The 20415-nt window shown below is 45.0% G+C and overlaps 1 protein-coding gene across 1 annotated transcript in view; it reads left to right on the forward strand.

Moving 5' to 3' along the window:
* The window catches only part of Bltp2 (bridge-like lipid transfer protein family member 2), a 29177-nt gene that overhangs the window by 3363 nt on the left and 5399 nt on the right, over positions 1-20415 (forward strand). The window contains 24 exon segments of the mRNA NM_001427086.1: positions 189-249; positions 574-763; positions 1328-1451; positions 1594-1718; positions 1953-2020; positions 2110-2255; positions 2895-3013; positions 3121-3284; positions 3436-3694; positions 4454-4659; positions 6139-7231; positions 7645-7836; positions 7942-8144; positions 8297-8415; positions 8541-8761; positions 9308-9498; positions 9622-9721; positions 9820-10022; positions 11488-11782; positions 13867-14024; positions 14742-14948; positions 18143-18242; positions 18993-19175; positions 19743-19864. Of these exon segments, the coding sequence (NP_001414015.1) occupies positions 189-249; positions 574-763; positions 1328-1451; positions 1594-1718; positions 1953-2020; positions 2110-2255; positions 2895-3013; positions 3121-3284; positions 3436-3694; positions 4454-4659; positions 6139-7231; positions 7645-7836; positions 7942-8144; positions 8297-8415; positions 8541-8761; positions 9308-9498; positions 9622-9721; positions 9820-10022; positions 11488-11782; positions 13867-14024; positions 14742-14948; positions 18143-18242; positions 18993-19175; positions 19743-19864 (4849 nt within the window).

The following is a 20415-nucleotide window of genomic DNA, read 5'->3' on the forward strand; positions in this document are numbered from 1 at the left end:
TCAAGAGTTTTTTGTTTTGTTTTTGAAACAGGGTCTGTAAAGCTGTGGGTGCCTTAAAACTCTATATGTAGATCAGACTGTCCTTGAACTCACAGAAACCTACATGCCTTTGCTTCTTGAGTGCTGGGATTCAGGAGGTATGTCACCACCCCTGGATTAAATGCTTTTCATTTTTTTTTCTTTCCCAGTCTCATCTGTAAAGTGAACCTATCTAAGATCAATAGCAAAGTCCTGAAGAGTGGTCAGCTGGTGAGTGCTTCATGGCTATTCTGTTGCTTCATATCCTTTTGAGCATGGGTGTGAGCATGTGTTTTTAGGTTTTGTGCCTTTAAGGGTTTCTTCCAAGGCAATGTCCAGCCAATATTCCTAACCATTGTACTTTTGTGTGTTTGTTTTGGGGGGAGACTATTTTGTCGTGTGTAGCTATGGGTGCCCTGCTATGTAGCCCAGTCTGGCTCTGAACTCATGGTGAGCCTCCTGCTTCAGTCTGAGTACTAGAAATATAGGTGCACACTACCACACTGGTTCCAGACCATTCCAATTTGACCTAAAACTTTAAAACTCCCTTCACAGGAGGATACATGCCTAGTAGAGCTTTCACTGGCCCTAGACTTGTGCCTCCAGCTCGGCATCGGCAGTTGGCATCTGAAGGCTGTCACTGTGGATGTGTGGACACTCCATGCTGAGCTACATGAAGGTCTCTTCCATAGTCAACTACTGTGTCATGCCCCAGGCCGGATTTCCAAATCTGTTTCTTGTTCAGGTAAAGCCTCAGTCATTGAGTTTCTTATCTGCTGTATTCTCTGGGTTTATTTTGGAAGTAGAAAAACCAGTAGCTTCAACACTTGTTGAGATGTGAGTCATTAGACACCATGACCTTTACCTAGGTAGAGGAAATAGGCTTTTCCTTGTTCTGAGTCAAAGAACTGACGTCTCGTGGCTACTGACTGGGAGTTAGCACTGTGTGTTTATGTTTTCTCCTGTCTTTTTTCATTTTGCAAATAAGGAAACAAGCCTAGAACAGTTTAGTTAGCTGACTCGGCTGATGTCTTATAGTTAGTGGAAGTGAGTGTAAATTATCTGACAGTCGAGTCCATGTTCTCTCCTTTATACCTAACTATTCACCTTACTGTTTACAGAGTCTGGGAAAGGAAGTATGTCAGGTACCTGGTCTGTGCTGTTTGGGCCTTGTGCCCATTTAGGCATTTGCTTAGCTTATCCTTTTACCTTCCTGTATGTGTGAGGGTTTGACTGAAGAGGGGCAGGGCTGGGAGGAGTTGAGAACGTTAGGGCTGAGCAGGTTCCTATTCCTCATTCCCATCTCCAGATTTGACTGAGAACTTTGCTGAACCAACTCTGCCTGGCCTACACCTCCTCCAGCAGCTGCCAGACCGAGTCGAGGTGAAGATGGAAAACACAAGTGTGGTGTTGTCTATGAACAGTCAGAAACGGTAAGGTCCCACCCAGACGGTGGGGTAACAGTGTGTCTGCTGGACCCCACAGCTAGTCTGAGTATTCACCGAGCCTGTCTGTAGAGAACAGGGAGGAAAGGCACAGCAGCTGGTCCTGATGTAGACTCCGTCTCTGCTCTAGGCACTTGACTTGGACACTGAAGCTGCTGCATTTCCTGTATCACCGTGATGAGGATCAACTGCCCCTTCGAAGCTTCACAGCAAACTATGATATGGCACAGATGAGCACTGAACTCCTGTTAGAAGGTTCGTGGAAGGGGTTACTGGTACTGAGACGGGAGGACCAGGTGTTCAGTGTTAGTGCCCTACATGGTTTAATATCACTGTAGAGGAGAATTAATATCACTGTGGGTGGGAGGAGAGAGGATGAGAAAGTAACCATGACAATGTCCTCATCTTCTGCCTGCACTTGCCCATTGCCTAGTTGTACCTTGTGTCTTCCCTGTGGCTTTCCCTCATCTATTCTTTGGCTTCTTACAGACGGGTTGTTGCTGTCCCAGAGTCGCCAACGGATTGTCTGCCTCAACTCCCTCAAGGCTAATGTGCAGGTGCGCTGCCAAGAATCTTTGATCTCTTCACGTTGTTGCATGGCCAGTTCTGGGAGTAAAGCCCACACTTGGGGTCTTCTCATTCTCAGGTAACCACCATCGACCTCTCAGCTTCTCTAGTTCTGAACACCTGTATCATTCACTACCGACACCAGGAATTCTCTCACTGGCTACTTATGCTAGCACTGGAGACCCAAGGTGCTAGTTCTCCTGATCTTAAACAAAGGAAGAAAGGGTGAGTTTTAAGTCACCTCTTACTGGGTGTATTCTTTTTATTCAGAGTGGCATCTTGTGTTAAACATGTATTTAATCGTCCGAGTCCCGTACATCTCAGTTTCAGAAGCAAACCTGTTGTATATATCTACCTTCCCTGTCACGGGGATTGTATCCTTTGTGGGCACGAGGACGTCCTTTTCATGTTTTCACTCTTAGTGTCCAGCACAGTGCCTTACCTAAGAAGTAAGACAGGGGTGAGAGACAGCATCTCACCTGCCTTGGGCTTTAAGGAGTGGTGTCAGATTTGCAGAACCATTTTTGTTTGTGTAATGTTTGTGTTGTTCTGCACACAGAAAGTGATTTGTAAGTGAGGCTTCTGTTATTAGGATGAACCGTGTGATGTTGCTGATACTCATTATATTTGGCTATCAATGTGTAAATTTTGTAATTTTGTCTTTTTTAAACTCTGTCTTCAAATCTTTCTGGTGTTCCTTCAGATTACCATTGGGAGGAACAGCAATCTGACTGACTTTACTTTTTCCTTTGTAGCTGTTGCAAAGCCTAAGATTATGGCAAAACTAAACTGTCAGCAGTTCTGAGGACTCTGTTCCTTGAGAGGAAAGGCTGTTATAATGATGTCAGTCTTATCCCTGTGTAGAACCTTCCCTCAGATCCTGGCTCCCGTTATCTTCAGCACCTCAGTCTCCAATGTTAGCATTTCCATTCAGCTTGGAGATACACCACCTTTTGCTTTGGGGTTCAATTCCATCTCCCTGGGTAAGGCTCAGGGATGGGAAGGGAGTGAGGATTTGCCCTTTGGTTATAGCTATGCCTGTTTGAGGCCACAGTACCTTAACTGACTACCTCTTTACCATATATTTCAGACTACCAGCACCTCCGGCCACAAAGTATCCATCAGCGGGCAGTCCTAACTGTAGATCATCTCTGCTGGCGTGTGGGCAGTGACTCCCACATTCAGCGGGCGCCACATCCACCTAATATGCATGTTTGGGGTGAAGCACTTGTTCTGGACTCCTTCACACTACAGGTAGGTGGGTGCTGTGTGGTGAGTAGGGGCCCACAGAGCTCCCTGTCCTGACCTGCTTCTGAGGATTGAGTGTGCTCTTCCTGTAGGTGCTGCATCAGGTTTTTCTAACTTTGCATCTGCATGGTTTCAGTAGGCTTCCTTTCTTTTCTAGGGAAGTTATAACCAGCCCCTGGGCTTGTCCAGCACCCAATCCAATACTCTCTTTCTTGACTGTACTATTCGAGGACTTCAGGTAGAAATATCAGACATCTGTGCCCAATGTCTGTCTCGAATCCTCTCCTTGGTGATTCCACAGTCTGAAAAGTCAGCTGTCTCTAGGAAACCTTCACTTGGGGAGTGTCTGACCTTACTGTGGAAAGTAGACTTGAAGGTGGAAGACATGAACCTGCTCACTCTTTCTGCGCTGGTTGGTAAGTGGGACGGGAAGTCTGCTGAAATTCTTCTTTCATTAAGGAAGCTTCTGATCTGGGCACTTTCTATGTTAGAGGCATGAAACGTTAGAAAGGCTTACATGACAGGCAGGCTTGTGCTACTTCTTAGTGTCTATTAAAGAAGGAAGTGTTAAAAAAAAGACACAAATGGGAAAAACAGCCTTGATGTGATCAAGAGAACGAGGCCTATAAAGCCTTTCTTTTTTTGATTTTTTTTCTCTTGATGGAGGATCTTGTCCAATGCGCCATCCATTTTAGAATTTTCCAGTTCAACCTAACGAAGGTTGGGCTTATAGGTGTTGCTGGCTCTTACATAGCTCTGTCTTCTCTTTCTTTGTTTCTTTTTCTTTTGGTGGCTTTTTGTTGTTATTTTGTGTTTTTCCTTTAAGACATTGTTTTTCTGTGTAGCCCTGGCTAGAACCCACAGAAGACCAGGCAGGCTGGCCTCAAACTCAGTTTCTCCTGACTCTGTCTGCCCCATGATGGAATTAAAGGCGTTCAGCCAACTTTTATTTTCTTGTTTATAGTTCTGGGGAGTGAATGATGTATGGATAATTTCTAGACACTGAGAAAGTTCATTGACTTTGCCAGCTCTCGTTAGGTAAGAGAAGAGAAAGTTCATAACATTAGGAGTCACTTAGGGGAAGGGTTGGGACTAAGGACAGCAAAGGGATAAGAAAGGGCAAAGGGCAGGTTGTCATTTCAGAGCTTAAGATGTCTCTCGTTTCTTGATGCCAGGTGCTTCAGAGATACGACTGGACACACTGACTGTCCTGGGTAGTGCTGAGACCTCCACTGTGGGGATTCAAGGGCTTGTGCTTGCATTAGTAAAATCAGTCACAGAGAAGATGCAGCCCTGTTGCAAGGCTCCTGATATCCCCACACCAGTGCTGGGCCTCTCAATGCTCTCCCTCACCTATCACAGCAGCATCCGCTCTCTGGAGGTAATGCTTTGGGGCCATGGGCCAGACTGGGTTTTCCTACCACTTAAAACATTTTTTGGTCTTTTTGACTAACGTGAAACTTAGAGGAAAATGACAGCTGATGTCCATCTTTTCTTTTCTTCCTTAGATTTTTAACATTTTACTGAGTTATTATAAATATATGCAAAATATAGAGAGAACATTTAAACTTTCATATTTCCAGCTTCAATAAGTTCCCATTTGTAACCATCTTGTTGCAGCTGTACCCATTATAGCTTTCTCTACCCGAAGCTCTGGGGTCATTTTAAAGGCAATAACAGATACATCATTTTAATTATAAGTATTTTAATATGTGTATCATATATATATACACACACATATATATGTATATATGCATACATAATTGAAAATAGGAGGGTATTTTAAAGATTGGGGGTAGGAGTTGGGTTAGCAGATAAGAATGCGTGCTAGAGGACCTGAGTTCAAACTCTTAGTACCAGTGTAAAAGCCAGGCCTTTAGCCCTAGCATTGAAGGATGGAGGCAGGTGGATCATGAGAGCTCACAGGCCTTGTGTATAAAAGTACTGGTCACACAGTAAACATACATAAATGTAGGCAAAAATTAATACACATAAATCTAGAAAAAGAGATGAGGGCCTGAGAGATGGCTCTTTAAGTAAACAAAATGTTTGATGTCAGGCCTGACAATCCCCAGGACCTACAGAACTAACTCTTGAAAGTTACCCTCTAATATCCATCCATACATTATGGTTTCTGTGTGGGCTGACACACACTTCTATGGAAGCAGTTAGTTCCTTAGAAGGCTAGAAGGGATCTGATGCTGGAGGCTTTCCAGAGTCTTTTTCCAAAGTATCAGATAGGTATGGGGTCTTCAGAGGAGAAGGGAGGCATTGAGTTTGCTTCCTTTGGAAACTGAGGAGGTTGCATTTCAGAGACTGGACTTAAGAGAGCGTCTGCGTGTTGGTATTTCAATTTCTCACTCCTTGAGCTATTCAGAACTGACTTTGTCTCTCAGGATGACCAGGATATACATTCACCATAAGTCAGTTGCTGTGTTATGCTGTGTGACCAGTACTTTTACATTGTGTTTTAGGAATCAAGTCATACAATCCGTTGGTGAAACCTTTCAAGTTGTTTTGGATGGTGTTATTGAATGGTAATTTATGCATGGAAACATAAAGCAAAATGATTATTAATCTGAGTGTATGAGTTTTAACATGTGGCTCAAACTTACAAGGCATTTTAGAATCTACTAGAGAAAAATTCAGAAGTAAATGCTCATAAGTGTGAGATAAATGACAACTATTAACTTAGCCCTTTAGTGTTGAGAGGAACCAAGCAAGGCAGTAATTAATGTGGTTTCTTAGGAAGGACTTATGGGTGGATATAATTCGTGAACCAGGTAGGCATGTGTAGTAGTCCTATTATTTCTGCTGTTCTGAGACACGATGACTGACATTCTTTTTTTACACCCTAAAGGTTCAGTGTGGTGCAGGGCTGACGTTACTCTGGAGCCCCCCAGATCACATGTATCTGTACCAGCATGTCTTGGCCACATTACAGTGCCGAGACCTTTTACGAGCTACTGTGTTTCCTGAGATTATTCAATCCCATGCACTAAAGACTCCACAATCCACTTCTGAACCAGAAGACCATCTCCCTGAGTCATCCCTACCTAGGCGGCTGCTAACCCTGACCCTGGAGGTGAGCACTGCCAAGCTGACAGCTTTCGTGGCAGAAGACAAGTTCATTACCCTGGCTGCAGAGAGTGTGTCACTGAGCCGGCATGGAGGCTCACTGCAGGCTTACTGCCCGGAGTTGGCTGCTGGCTTTGATGGCAATAGCATCTTCAACTTCAAGGAGGTAGAGGTGCAGCTTCTGCCTGAACTAGAAGAGATGATCCTCCACAGGAACCCCTTCCCTGCACTGCAGACCCTCCGCAATCGGGTTTGGCTTCTTTCCCTTGGATCGGTCTCAGTGGAGTTTCCTTATCAGTATGACTTCTCTCGAACTTTGGATGAGGCGGTGGGAGTTCAGAAATGGCTAAAGGGGCTGCATCGAGGGACTCACGCTTGGGCTTCTCCAAGCCCTGCCCCTCTACCACCTGATTTACTTCTAAAGGTTCAGCATTTTTCTTGGGTTTTCCTGGATGACATCTTTGAGGTGAAACTTCATGATAACTATGAACTGATGAAGGATGAAAGTAAGGAGAGCGCCAAAAGGCTGCAGCTGCTGGATGCCAAAGTGGCTGCCCTGCGCAAGCAGCATGGGGAGCTGTTGCCAGCCCGAAAAATTGAGGAGCTCTACGCCTCTTTGGAACGCAAGAACATTGAAATCTACATCCAGCGCTCTCGTCGTCTCTATGGCAACACGCCCATGCGCCGTGCACTGCTCACTTGGAGCCTGACAGGGCTGGAGCTGGTGGCTCTGGCAGATGCATCCTTCCATGGGCCTGAGCGTGTGATAGAGCAGGTTCGAGAACTTGATCCTGGCAGCCCTTTTCCTGCTGAAGGAATGGACCTTGTCATTCAGTGGTGCCGTATGCTCAAGTGCAATGTCAAAACTTTTCTGGGTAAGTGCGTCTCCTATTCACGGTGTCTGTCCTGTGAGTGCCAGGGAGCTCTCTGAGTGACAGCAGAGGCGTGAGGTTGTACTGGGCACCGTAGTTGGTTGAGTAGATGACTTTGCTTCCCTTTTTTGTTCCTGGTTTTCACCCTGAAATTACTGCGCTGACACAGTATGTGCACAGCCTTTTTGGGGTCGTTGTGGCTCATCATCACGTGCACAGCCTTTTTGGGGTCGTTGTGGCTCCTGATTTCATGTTTGCTCTGTCCTCACCATGTGTCATGGTTATGCCAATGCTGTAGCTTTGCTGCATAGTTGCCAGCCCTTGTTCTCTAGATTGATTGTAGATGGGTAAAGTAGCAGCAAGGGGGAAGCATGTGTGAAAGTAAACAACCAGTGCTGTCTGCTGTCTCGTAACAGTTCGGATCAGAGACTATCCACGCTACCTGTTTGAGATCCGTGACTGGCGGCTAGTGGGTCGACTTGCAGGCACTGAGCAGAGTGGCCAGCCATGCTCCCGTCGACGGCAAATCCTGCATTTGGGGCTTCCCTGGGGTAACGTGGCAGTAGAAAGGAACATGCCCCCACTCAAGTTTTACCATGACTTCCACTGTGAGTAAAGCAGTTGGTTTGGCTGAGGGGCATTTCTGGGCCTTGGGTAGAGCAAAGGAAGAACAGAGAGGTGTTTTGTAGTAAGCCTGCATTCCTCTACCCTAGCGGAAATCTTCCAGTACACAGTGGTGTGGGGCCCATGCTGGGATCCAGCCTGGACACTGATTGGTCAGTGCGTGGACCTCTTGACCAAGCCTTCAGCTGACCCCAGCCCACCTTTGCCCTGGTGGGATAAGAGCCGTCTTCTGTTCCATGGGGACTGGCATATGGATATTGAACAAGCAAACCTGCATCAGCTGGCCACAGAGGTGAGGGGCTCCACGGAGTCATTTCCTTGTTAGGATAATGTAGTTGGGACCTGTACAGCATGTGGGGCACGAAGAGAAAGGTACTGCTTTGGGAGACTGTTCTTTTATCTATGGCTCACCCTTGTTCTTTGGGTTCGGGTGGGTCACTATAGGATCCATATAATACAACTGAAAACATGCACTGGGAGTGGAGCCACCTTTCTTTTCATTGGAAACCTGGTCAGTTTGTGTTCAAAGGGGACCTGGATGTCAACGTGAGAACAGCTTCTAAGTGAGTGGAGTGAAGAGTGGGTGAGGGCCTTAACTGGATGGGGGAGTTGGGATGGAGGGAGAGGGGAAGAGCCAAGGGAAGCAAGTGACCACGTCTCTGAGGGCTGGGGCTCCGTTGTGAGGCAGGTATGACGACTGCTGCTTCCTTCACCTGCCTGACCTCTGCATGACACTGGACCTGCAGTGGCTGTGCCATGGGAACCCTCATGACCATCACAGTGTCACTCTGAGGGCCCCCGAGTTCCTGCCTGAGGTACCCTTGGGCCAGCTCCATGACTCCTACCGGGCCTTCCGCTCTGAGAACCTCAACCTCTCCATCAAGATGGATTTGACTCGCCATAGTGGGAGTGAGCCTTGGGCCTGGGACAGTGGGAGGATGGGCTTGGGTACTGACCACTTAGTGAAAGAGGGATGGGGCAGAAGGACAGAACAGAGTTTAGATTGGGACCTTCGCGGGAGGACTTTGGACTGCTGTTAACATTCATACGATAAATTGTGTTACTTACGAGTAGTGGATGGTCTCAAAGTTGCACCGTAGAGGAAGTTAAAAATGGAAGTGCACTCAGGTACAGTGTCTGGCGAGGGTCCTCAGTTGACCCAGTCCCCCCTTCGTCATCAGTATTATAAGGTCTTTGTCCTTGCTGTCAGTCAGCTTCGCTCATCCATCCCACCACCTTGGTGTTTGGTATTTTAACTTTAAGTCTGGCTGTTGGAGTAGGGTAGGGATGAACAAACATTTAGACCATGGCAGAGAGCTTAGATCCTTGAAAGAAAAGGTGCTGGGGACACTGACTCTGAGGAGGGTGTGTGGGTTTTAATCTCTGATAAGTAGGAAAGCACTTTCCTCACCTGTTTCAACCACAGCTTGGATATGTCTGTCCTTTCCTTTGTAGCAATATCCCAGCCCCGAATACTGTTGTACAGTAGTACTCTGCGCTGGATGCAAAATTTCTGGGCAACTTGGACTAGCATCACGAGGCCTATCTGTAGAGGAAAACTCTTCAATAACCTGAAGCCCAGCAAGAAGAAACTTGGCCAGCACTACAAACAGCTCTCCTATACTGCGCTGTTTCCCCAGCTACAGGTTAGAGTCCGAGCCTGACAGTTAAGGGGGTTTTCTTTCCTTACTTTATTTTCTAATATATCTAATAAAATCTTAGTCCTCCCGTCTGCCATCCTTTCTTCAGTTTCCCTCTCTCATTGCCAGGTACATTACTGGGCTTCCTTTGCCCAGCAACGGGGCATCCAGATAGAGTGCAGTCAGGGCCACGTCTTCACTCGGGGAACTCAGCGGCTTATACCTCAAGGTCAGGCCAGAGCTTCTATTTCTCCTAGTCTGTTCCTTGGATTTTCTTCTCAGTGACTCACAAACCATTCTGCATGGAATGTGCGCTCCCTTTTTCAGCTGGCACAGTGATGCGGCGCCTTATTTCTGAATGGAGTGTGACCCAGATGGTGAGTGACTTAAGTCAGGTGACTGTTCATCTGATGGCTTCACCCACTGAAGAGAACGCTGACCACTGCCTTGATCCCTTGATCACAAAGACCCACCTACTGAGCCTGTCTTCCCTTACTTACCAACGGCACAGCAATCGCACCACTGAAGAGGTACTGTTTGACAGTTCATATCAGTAATGTTAGTGAGTGAGTGTCTCAATGTAAAGACAGGCTTAACTACTAAAAATTTCTAGTAGTTTTGGAGACTTTAGTAGTATCTTGGGTCTTAACTGTCATGTGGACCCTACATGTCATGGGACCTTAACTGTCATGTGCTTGTCCACACCCGTTATCTCCTGTGTCCAAATAGTATCACACTGGGGATGAGAGTTAAGTTCTGGTAAGGTTTCTAATGGCATTCATACCATGTATGGCATTATATTCACTTGCTATTGTTTTTTTTTTCTTTTTTTTTTCTTTTCTTTTTTTCGGAGCTGGGGACCGAACCCAGGGCCTTGCGCTTGCTAGGCAAGTGCTCTACCACTGAGCTGAATCCCCAACCCCACTTGCTATTGTTGTATAAGATGCTCTCTTAACTTGCATTTATTGGGTGGGTGGTTGTATATGTGTATAAGAGAGAGGACAGTTAGCAGGAGGCAGTGATCTCCTTTAATATTAGTCCAGAAGATCCAACTCAAGCCACTGGTTTGGTGGTTCAGTACCCTTACCCAATGAGCCATCTCACTAGCTTCTTTTTTTTTTTTTTATTACATTAATAATGTAAAAAGGGGGGAAAGACATGTGCGGGTCTGTGTGCATGTGTGCACAGGGATCGAACAGAGGTTATCAGGCTTGGCAGCAAATACCTTTAAATGCTGAATGTGATCACTGTTCCCAGCTGCTGCTGCCACCACTGCTACCGCCTTTGTTTTGTTTTGTTTTGTTTTGGAGATAGTCTTGTTTTATGGACCAAGCTTGACTTGAATTTCTTGAATTTTTTTTGTCCTCTTGCCACTGCCTTAAGTGCTAGGATTGCAGGCATGTACTGTTACATGTAGATATCATCCTTAAAATTCCTGAACTGGGTATGCAGTTCAGTGTCAGGGTATTGGATTAGTGAGTTCAATCCTTGGCACTACCACTTCCCACAAAAAAGAAAATTCCTTTTCTTCTCTCCTAACAAATCTCTTGGTCTTCAGGAAATAGTAAAACAATTTTTTGTTTTTTAAAATTTATTTATTATGCATGCAGCACTTACCTTCATGTATGCCTGCAGGCTAGAAGAGGGCATCAGATCCCATTACAGGTGGTTGAGAGCCACCATGTAGTTGCTGGGAATTGAACTCGGGACCTCTGAAAGAGCAGATAGTGCTCTTAACCTCTGAGCCAAAAGTTCTTAACACTTCATTTAGTGCTGGCTTTCTCCATCTTTCCCAATTAAGTGTAGCTTTTGAAAGTAACTGGTTCATTAAAACTGCATTAAGAACAGTTAGGATGTAAAGTAATGTACAGCTGAAACTACTTAATGTTTCTCCAGGGTCTTCCTGTTTCTCCTTGTGTTTATAGCAAGTTTGTCTCTGCATTTTTAGTAGTGGTGGGAAGGTCTGTGTGACGCTGGTGTCCTCCTGTCTCTCAGGAGCTGTCTGCTCGGGATGGTGATGCCGCCTTCCACACCCATCAGCTGTACTTGGTAGACTTACGGATTTCCTGGACCACCACCAACAGGGACATCGCCTTTGGCTTGTACGATGGCTATAAAAAAGCGGCTGTGCTCAAGCGCAATCTCTCCACGGAGGCCCTGAAGGGTTTGAAGATTGATCCTCAGATGTCAGCCAAAAAGCCAAAGCGGGGTATCCCACCTCGCGCCCAAGCCCAGCCTCGTGCCAGCGCTCCCAGCTTCAGGGGACGGCCTGATAAGGGATCATCAGGAGGTAGGCCGAGGCAGTGAAACATGGGTTTAGGACATGTGCTTGGAAAGGGGCTTGAGAATGACTCCATTGTGACTGGTTCCATCTAGTCACAGAGATGACACTATCATGTACTTATGTTTGGCCATGTTGGGTTTATATTACTAATGATGAGGAAGCTCCAAAAGTCTCATTTTGTGGCCAGCAAGTACAGGGTCAAAAGAGAATTAGTAAGGAAAGAAACAAAACTTAAGAATTGTTTCTTGCTGGTGTGGTTGAACACATTTTCAATCTCAGCAGAAGCCAGCCTGGTCTACATAGCAAATTCCAGGCCAGCCAAGGCTGCATAGTGATACTTTTTCTAAACAAAACAATAACAGAAAAGAATTATTTTTCATATTTTCAATGTTGCACATTGAACTCAGGTCCTTGTACATTCTAGGCAAACACTAAGATCATATCCACAGCCTTGTATCATTTTGATAAATATACTTTGTTCAGGCAACAAAGATTTAAGTGCTTAGCTGGCATAAGACTGAAACACTGCCAGATTCTTTATTTCTTGGTAGCACTCTGGAGAAAATCTTGAAAGGTAAGCAAGACCTGGAAAGAAAGGAATGGGCATTTGGGGGTATAAGAGATGTAAGGGAATGCAAGTTAACAAATGCCTGTGAGAACACGGTGGGTGAGAAGCATCGGTGGGTGCCAGGAGAGGAATTCAAAGAACAGGGAAGTTACAGTGAGAGGGAGGGAAATGAGGGGGACTTGAATTGAGTTGACTATGGGCTGTGGCGTGATGGGAATAATGTGTGTAGGAATGGCACTGGGAAGGAGTGATTGCTCACAGATGGTGAACGGTTTGTTTTCCTTGACACAGTAACAAAAGGAGTGTGAGGAATGGCTGAGAAAGACCACGGGGGTATGGGGGTCATTGGGAGGCCTTCCACACAGGTTCCTCCTTCATGAGGGAGAACCATTGAAATCTTTGAACACAACTGGCTCACAACCCAGTTCCAGGGAATCTTACACTTTCTGTGTACACACACATACACATTCATTCTCTATCTCCTCTCTGTCTCTCAGGCAAAACACCATACACTTAAAAATAAATAGGGCTGGAGACATGGCTCGGTGGTTAAGAGCACTGACTGCTCTTCCAGAGGTCCTGAGTTCAATTCCCAGCATCCACATGATGGCTCACAATCATCTGTAATGGGATCTGATGCCCTCTTCTGGTGTGTCTGAAGAGAACAGTGTACTCACACATATTAAATAAATAAATAAATCTTTAAAATAAATAGAAATCGGGGTTGGGGATTTAGCTCAGTGGTAGAGCGCTTGCCTAGGAAGCGCAAGGCCCTGGGTTCGGTCCCCAGCTCCGAAAAAAAGAAAAAGGAAAAAATAAATAAATAGAAATCCACTAAATTATCACAAGAGCCTTATGTGATATCTGCTGTTATTTTACAGATAAGGAAAGTGAGCCACAAAGGTTCTAAAGCAAGCTGCCCAAAGTCACAGTTGAGTAGGTGCTAGAGGGAGGGTCTTGACCACTGGCAGAGACTAGTCTAATTCTGACGCTGCTCTTGACCATGTTTGTTAGACAATTTACTAAGAGAAAGGAGACATGTCAAGGTCTGAGAAGATACTTCTAAGATCTCTCTGAGAGAAGTAGCAAAGCTAGCACAGGGTGCCATGGCTGACAAGGGAGTGGAAGAGAATAGTCACACGTATGGGAAAAGGAGCAAAGCGAGACTGGGGAGAAAGCTCATCAGTTTAGAGCACTTGCTGCTCTTGGGGAGCACCTGGGTTCAGTTCCTACCACTGTCCTGATGGGAGCCTTAGGAACAAAAATAGCACCATTTAAACTGGTATTTCTATTTTTCTATTGGAAATTGTTAACTCTTACTAACATTGAGGGGGAACCAAATAGCTTTTATCTTCTCCTTTTGGGTCAGGGTTGGGTAGAGTGAACTGGACCAGTGTTCCAGGTTGAAGGTGTACCTCAGCCCTTACCTAGATAGGAAGCAATAGAAGATCAGTGTGGCCCTGCATGTGTTCTCTTTCCCTTTGAGACTGTGACCTTTCCCTACTTCTTATTTCTTCGCCAGGTGCTTACATGTTGCAGAAGCTGATTGAAGAGACAGATAGATTTGTAGTATTCACAGAAGAGGAGTCTGGTATGAGTGACCAATTGTGTGGCATCGCTGCCTGCCAGACAGATGACATATACAACCGAAACTGCCTTATTGAACTGGTCAACTGCCAGGTATCTTTTCTTTGGTTTTTTTGTTTTGTTTTGTTTTGTTTTTTTAAAGATTTATTCATTTATTATATATAAGTACACTGTAGCTGTCCTCAGACACACCAGAAGAGGGCATCAGCTCTCATTACAGATGGTTGTGAGCCACCATGTGGTTGCTGGGAATTGAACTCAGGACCTCTGGAAGAGCAGTTGGTGCTCTTAACCACTGAGCCACCTCTCCAGCTCCCAGGTATCTTTTCTTAATAGACACCAGTATCAGGCTAGTTCCCAATCAAAATGTTTACTTTCCTCTAAATTTTTTTAAAAAAATTAAAGATGGGGTCCCACAAGCTGGGTATGCTGGCATACACCTTTAACCCGAGTGCCAGCACTCTGGAGGAAGAGCCAGGTGGATCTTTGAGTTTGAAGAACCTGCCTCAAAAACAAAAAGGTGTGGCGGGTTCCTCTGTGTAGCTCAGGCTGACCTCAGACTTGGCTGTCTTGCCTTGGTTTATTGACTGCTGAGGTTATGGGCTTGTGATCGACAGACTCAGTGCTTCTCCACATATACCTGAGGAATGGGTGGGGAGAACTCAAATCTGTGCCTTTCTATGGGTATCCTGAGTAAGCACTTCCATGTATAAAGCCCAATAAAGCTTGCTCTGTAAGCTAGAGTTAGCCATGATCTGAAGACCCTTCTCAGCCCCCTTCATGTCTAAAACTGCATTTTCCTTGACGTAGATGGTTCTTCGTGGAGCAGAGACAGAAGGCTGTGTCATTGTGTCAGCTGCCAAAGCTCAGTTGCTGCAGTGCCAACACCATCCAGCTTGGTATGGTGACACGCTGAAACAAAAGACTTCCTGGACTTGCCTGTTAGATGGCATGCAGTATTTTGCTACCACCGAAAGCAGTCCTACTGAACAGGATGGCCGACAGCTCTGGTTAGAGGTTAGTCAGCCTTGGGTGGGGAGGTCCATTGTATATCTCTAGTTTTCTGGTCGTTAACCCCTTCAGCTAGAACCACTGGAATTCTTCCTAGTACCTACTCTTCTGCTTAGTAGAAAAGAAGCTGCTGACACTGTGATGTGAGCAGCCTCTGCTGTGGGAGCATGGTGCTCCCCTCTAATGTGAGCAGCCTCTGTGCTGTAGGAACATAATGCTCCTCTCGCATGGCACTGGAGTAAATAGACAGGAACTCCTTCCTTAGTTTGCAGGCCCTCAATAAATGTCACACAAGCAGGCAGTGTGTCTGAAAACTTTTTGTCTATTTGAGACAAGTCTTGCTGTGCAGTCTGGTCTCAAGCCCAGGTGGCCTAGAGCTGGAGATCCCTTTGCCTTAGCATCTGTAGTGCAGGAAACATGTGCCACACGGTTAGCCACGTATTTTTATGGCCTTTCATAAAGATGATTGTTTCAGCAATCATTGTAATTTTTTTTCCCCCGAGATAGGGAGTCTCTGTGTTGCTCTGGCTATCCTGAAACTTGATATGTAGACTAGGCTGCCCTCAAACTCAGATATATATCTGCCTCTGTCTCCCAACCGCTGGGTTTAAGAGCGTGCACCACCACCAGCTGGCTAAGATAGAACATTTTAATTTCTACCATACGTATGTTCTCAGACTTATTGGAGGGTTGGTGATCATGAGGCAAATCTGGCTAGTGTTGTATATTGTCATTTACATATTTGACATGTGCTAAGTGTGCACATTAGTTACAGGATTAAGTTACATCTGATAAAAAACAAAATAGGGATTGGGGATTTAGCTCAGTGGTAGAGCGCTTGCCTAGGAAGCGCAAGGCCCTGGGTTCGGTCCCCAGCTCTAAAAAAAAGAACCAAAAAAAACAAAACAAAACAAAAAATAAAAACATGAATGACCATAATAAAATGAGCCAAAATGATAACCTCTTTTGTAGATCTTGTCCCACACCAATACTTCTGCAAAGGAACTTCAGGTTCAGTCAAGGCAGCCTCCAGTATAATATGCAGACACATGAACATTTAGATCAGACATCCAGCCAAGGATGGCCAGGTTGTTGGTAACATAGGAAGTCAGCGCACAGTGTCTGTCTGTTGTCACAGAAAGTATCTTCGCTAGCATTCTGGCTCAGTGGTCACACTTGGCTAACGTGCATAAGGCCCTGGGTTTGATCCCCACAACCACCAAAAGAAATGGGGATGTAGGAGTGGTAATTATCCATGCAAAGGTGGGCAAAATTTTCTGGGTCTACCATTTTTAGGCAATGCCATCTTTTATAGTTGAAGGCTTTTTTTCTCCCCTAAATGACATTAGCATTAAAGTGGAGATTTTTGGAATTAGAAAGAAAATGATTTTTTTCTTCCCTATGTGACTTTGTGATTCAGTAGATCTGCCACCCAAATCCTGGATTTCTAAGATTTCGTGTAATTTATATATTTTTCTGTAATTTTTTAAAATGTGTTTTTGAGTCTGCCATGTATGTATGTATGTATGGGTGCCCTCAAAGACCAGAAGACGGTGTTGGGTCTAAACTGGAATTGCAGGTGATTGTGAGCTGCCATGTGGGTGCTAGGAACTAAACCTAGGTCCTTTGCAAGAATAGCAAGTGCTCCTAACTGCTGGGTCATCTCCAGCCCCTAAAGCCTTATTTATGTTTATTTTAATGTGTATGGGTGCTTTGCCAGCTTGTATGTCTGTGTATCCAATGTGTACTAGGTACCTGCAGAGGCCAGAAGAAGGTGTTTGATCCCATGAGACTGGAATTACAAGAAGTTGTTAGCTGGGAATAGAACCTTCGTCTTTTGGAAGAGCAGCCAGTGATTGCTCGTAACCATTGAGCCATGTCTCCAGTCCTGAAGCCTTGACCTTACTGCTTTGATTTTTCACGCCACTCATTCTGTTACTTAGCCTGCTGTCCAAAGTGATATCAGAATGGTTTTCTTTTTCATGTAGGTGTATGTATGAGTGAGCATATGATGTATGTGCAATGAACGTGTGCCTGTGCACTCACAGGCCAGAGGAAATCCTAGTATGTTGTGCCTTACTTCCTCGAGACTGGGTCTTTCATTGAAACTGGAGCTGGGATGGGATCTAGCATGCTCCAACATGTTTTTCCTGCCTTCCATAGGATTGGGATTACAGGAATGTGTGGCCATCCCTGGATTTTTACATTGGTGCTGAGGATTTAAACTCAGGACCTGTTAAGTATGTGTGAGAGAGATCTGTTGTTTTTAGAGGTTAAAAGATAGTTTTGTAGAGTCAGTTCTCCCACTTTTTTATATGTATGCGAGTGCCTAAATGTCTGTATATCAGCTGCATACCCTCTGACACCAGAAGAGAGGGTGTCCAGGGTATCAGATCCCTAGAACTAGAATTACAGGCGGTCACTAATGTTGGTGCTGGAAACCAAACACTGGTAAAACAGCAAATGCTCCTTACTGCTGAGCCGTCTCTCCCGGCCCATCCTTTTCCCCTGTATTGTGAGTTCAGGGTTGAGCTTAGGTTATCAGACTTGTTCAGCAAGCATTTTACCTACTGAGCCATCTTGGCCCCTGGCTGTACTTTCTTGAGGTCTCACTGTGTAGTATTAGTTGTTTAGCACTTGATAGATAAACTAGTCTGACCTCAGAGTCCAGGAAGCCCACAGACCTGTCTTCCTCTGATCCCGGCTGCTAGATTACATGTGTTAGCCACTATGCCTGGGTTCACAGTAGTTCTGTGTGAAGATACAAAATGGCAAAAACACAAAGAACATACCAGCTAGGCATTGTGGCTCATGCTTATAACCCTAGCACTTGAGAGATCAAAGCAAGGTGGAAAACTCTCAAAAAATGTTATTAGGTGATTTTTAAATGAACTAAAATGATCACATTATCATTAGGTGATACAACCTTTTGTTTTATATTTGTGAGAGTCTCAACTATGTACTCTAGACTGTCATAGAACTATATATAGTCCAGGATGGCCTCAAATCTATGATGTTATTCCTGCCTCACAGCCTCTTGCTGGTATTACAGGTATGGGACTATTGTTGGACCTGCAATCTGTCATTGACTGAAGCATTCTTTTGCAGCACGTGACTCTATTGGAAACACGGCCATCTAAGGTGGTGGTAGAATAAGCTACCTTTTCCCAGGAGCTAAAGGTCCCTCAATGTGTTTGCAGGTGAAGAATATTGAAGAGCACCGGGAACGTAGTCTGGACTCTGTTCAGGAGCTGATGGAAAGTGGGCAGGCAGTGGGAGGCATGGTTACCACAACCACAGGTCAGCTCTCTTCCCTCTCCCAGAGTAAATGTGCATCCCAAAGGGACCTCATCTTCTTATCTAATCTACCTTCTGCATTTTTCCTTTCTTTTCCTCTCAGTCTGTGTAGGCCAGGCTGTCCTCAGACTCATGAGTTTAGGCAGGAGCTACCATATGGCTTTTATTTTATTTTTGAGAGTACTAGAGATCAAACTCGGGGATTTTTACCTTTGATTTGCAAACCCAGCCCTGTCTATCATCTGTCTTTCTCTTCCAGATTATCTGTCTGTCTGTCTGTCTGAGACGGAGTCTCATTATGTAGCCCTGCCTGTCCTCACTTTCATGAATATTAAGCTGGTCTAGAACTCATAGAATATGTTACCACACCTGGCCCTAATTTTTCTGTTTTTTGTTTGTTTGTTTTAATGATTTATGTGCATTGGGGATATATATATATATATATGTGTGTGTCTGTGTGAGGGTATCGGATCCCCTGGAACTGTATTTACAGACAGTTCTGAGCTGCCATGTGGGGACTAGAAACTAAACCCTGGGTCCTCTGGAAAAGCAGCCCATGCTTCCAGCCATTGAGCCACCTCTCAGCCTCAGCTTATCTACTTATTCTTAGCCTCAGTGTATGTTGAAGTAATATTTTTTTGTCAGTCTTGACTGGAAACATTTTTGGAATTCCTTAGACATAATATTGAGATGGGAGTTCTTATTACACCTTTTGTGAAGAATCTCTTTGTCCTCTTGTTCACTTCTTCCCAGATTGGAACCAGCCAGCTGAAGCCCAGCAAGCCCAGCAAGTGCAGCGGATCATTTCACGTTGTAATTGTCGGATGTACTATATCAGCTACAGCCACGACATTGACCCTGAGCTAGCAACTCAGATTAAGCCACCTGAAGTTCATGAGAACCAGGAAAAGGAGGATCTCTTAAAGAAGCAGGAAGGTATCCAAGGCATTTCTGAAAGTAGTTATTTCTTTAGTGGTTTTAAGAGAGTAGACAAAGGGATTCCTGTAAGCTGTTGGTAATAACATTTACTTGGCTCTGCATTTTGTAAGTCCAACCATTAGAACAACCTGTACTCTTAGAGGAAGTTGGGACAGTGGTTACTTGGGATTCTATTCTGAAAGAAACATATTTCTATTCCCGGGTGCCTCTTCTTCCCTTTGTGTTGGAATGACCAACATGAGTGGTTCCAAATATTCTTTTTTTTTTTCTTCTTTTTTTCGGAGCTGGGGACCGAACTCAGGGCCTTGCGCTTGCTAGGCAAGCACTCTACCACTGAGCTAAATCCCCAACCCCAGTTCCAAATATTCTTTAGGGTGGGTATGGTGGCGCAGAACTTTAATCTCCACACCCAGAAGGCAGAGGCAAGTGGAGCAAGGTAGAGGCCAGCCAGGACTACGTAGCGAAACCCTGTCTCAAAAAACAAAACAAAATATGGGTTAGGAGGGTGACTATATAGGGAGAAACGTGAACCTGTTATTTAACTGACTGCTTATAATTTTTCAGGGGCTGTGGATACTTTTACTCTTATCCACCATGAATTGGAAATTTCTACCAACCCAGCTCAGTATGCTATGATTCTGGACATTGTCAACAACCTGCTTCTCCATGTAGAACCCAAGCGGAAGGTGAGCATGAGCCCTTCTAGAATTCAAGTTAGGCTCACCTGAACCTTGATCTTGTCGTTTTCTTCGATCCAGTTAAGTAAAGTAATGATGGGCTGGTGAGATGGTTCAGTGGATAAGGAAGAAACTAATACCTCACCCTGAAAGGGGGACTTATGATTGGTAATTACAGCTATTGGAATTCATATTGTTAATGTTTGAGTATCTCTAAGACTGTATAGCTTGTTCTAGCCAGGTCTCTACTCAGTTACTAAACATTTCTGACAGTGGTGACTACACATATCTGCCTCCATCTCTACCCTGTGAGCCCAGCTTATGAAATCATCCACATTGCAGATCTTTTATACTGACCTACACCTTACTCTTGCTACTGATCACGACCGGTAAAGGCCAGCTTTCCAGAAGAGAGAGAGCACCATTCACTTTTCTACAAAACATATTAAGAAACGTTAATTCAGGGGCTGGTAAAGCCTGTACTGAGCCTAGCCTGCGTGAAGCTGTGGGTTTTATTCACAGCGCCACACAAAAGTACACGTTTCCCTCTTCCCTTTTTT

The sequence above is a fragment of the Rattus norvegicus genome, chromosome 10 (assembly GCF_021556685.1).
Source record: "Rattus norvegicus strain SHRSP/BbbUtx chromosome 10, alternate assembly SHRSP_T2T, whole genome shotgun sequence".
Taxonomy (NCBI): Eukaryota; Metazoa; Chordata; class Mammalia; order Rodentia; family Muridae; genus Rattus; species Rattus norvegicus.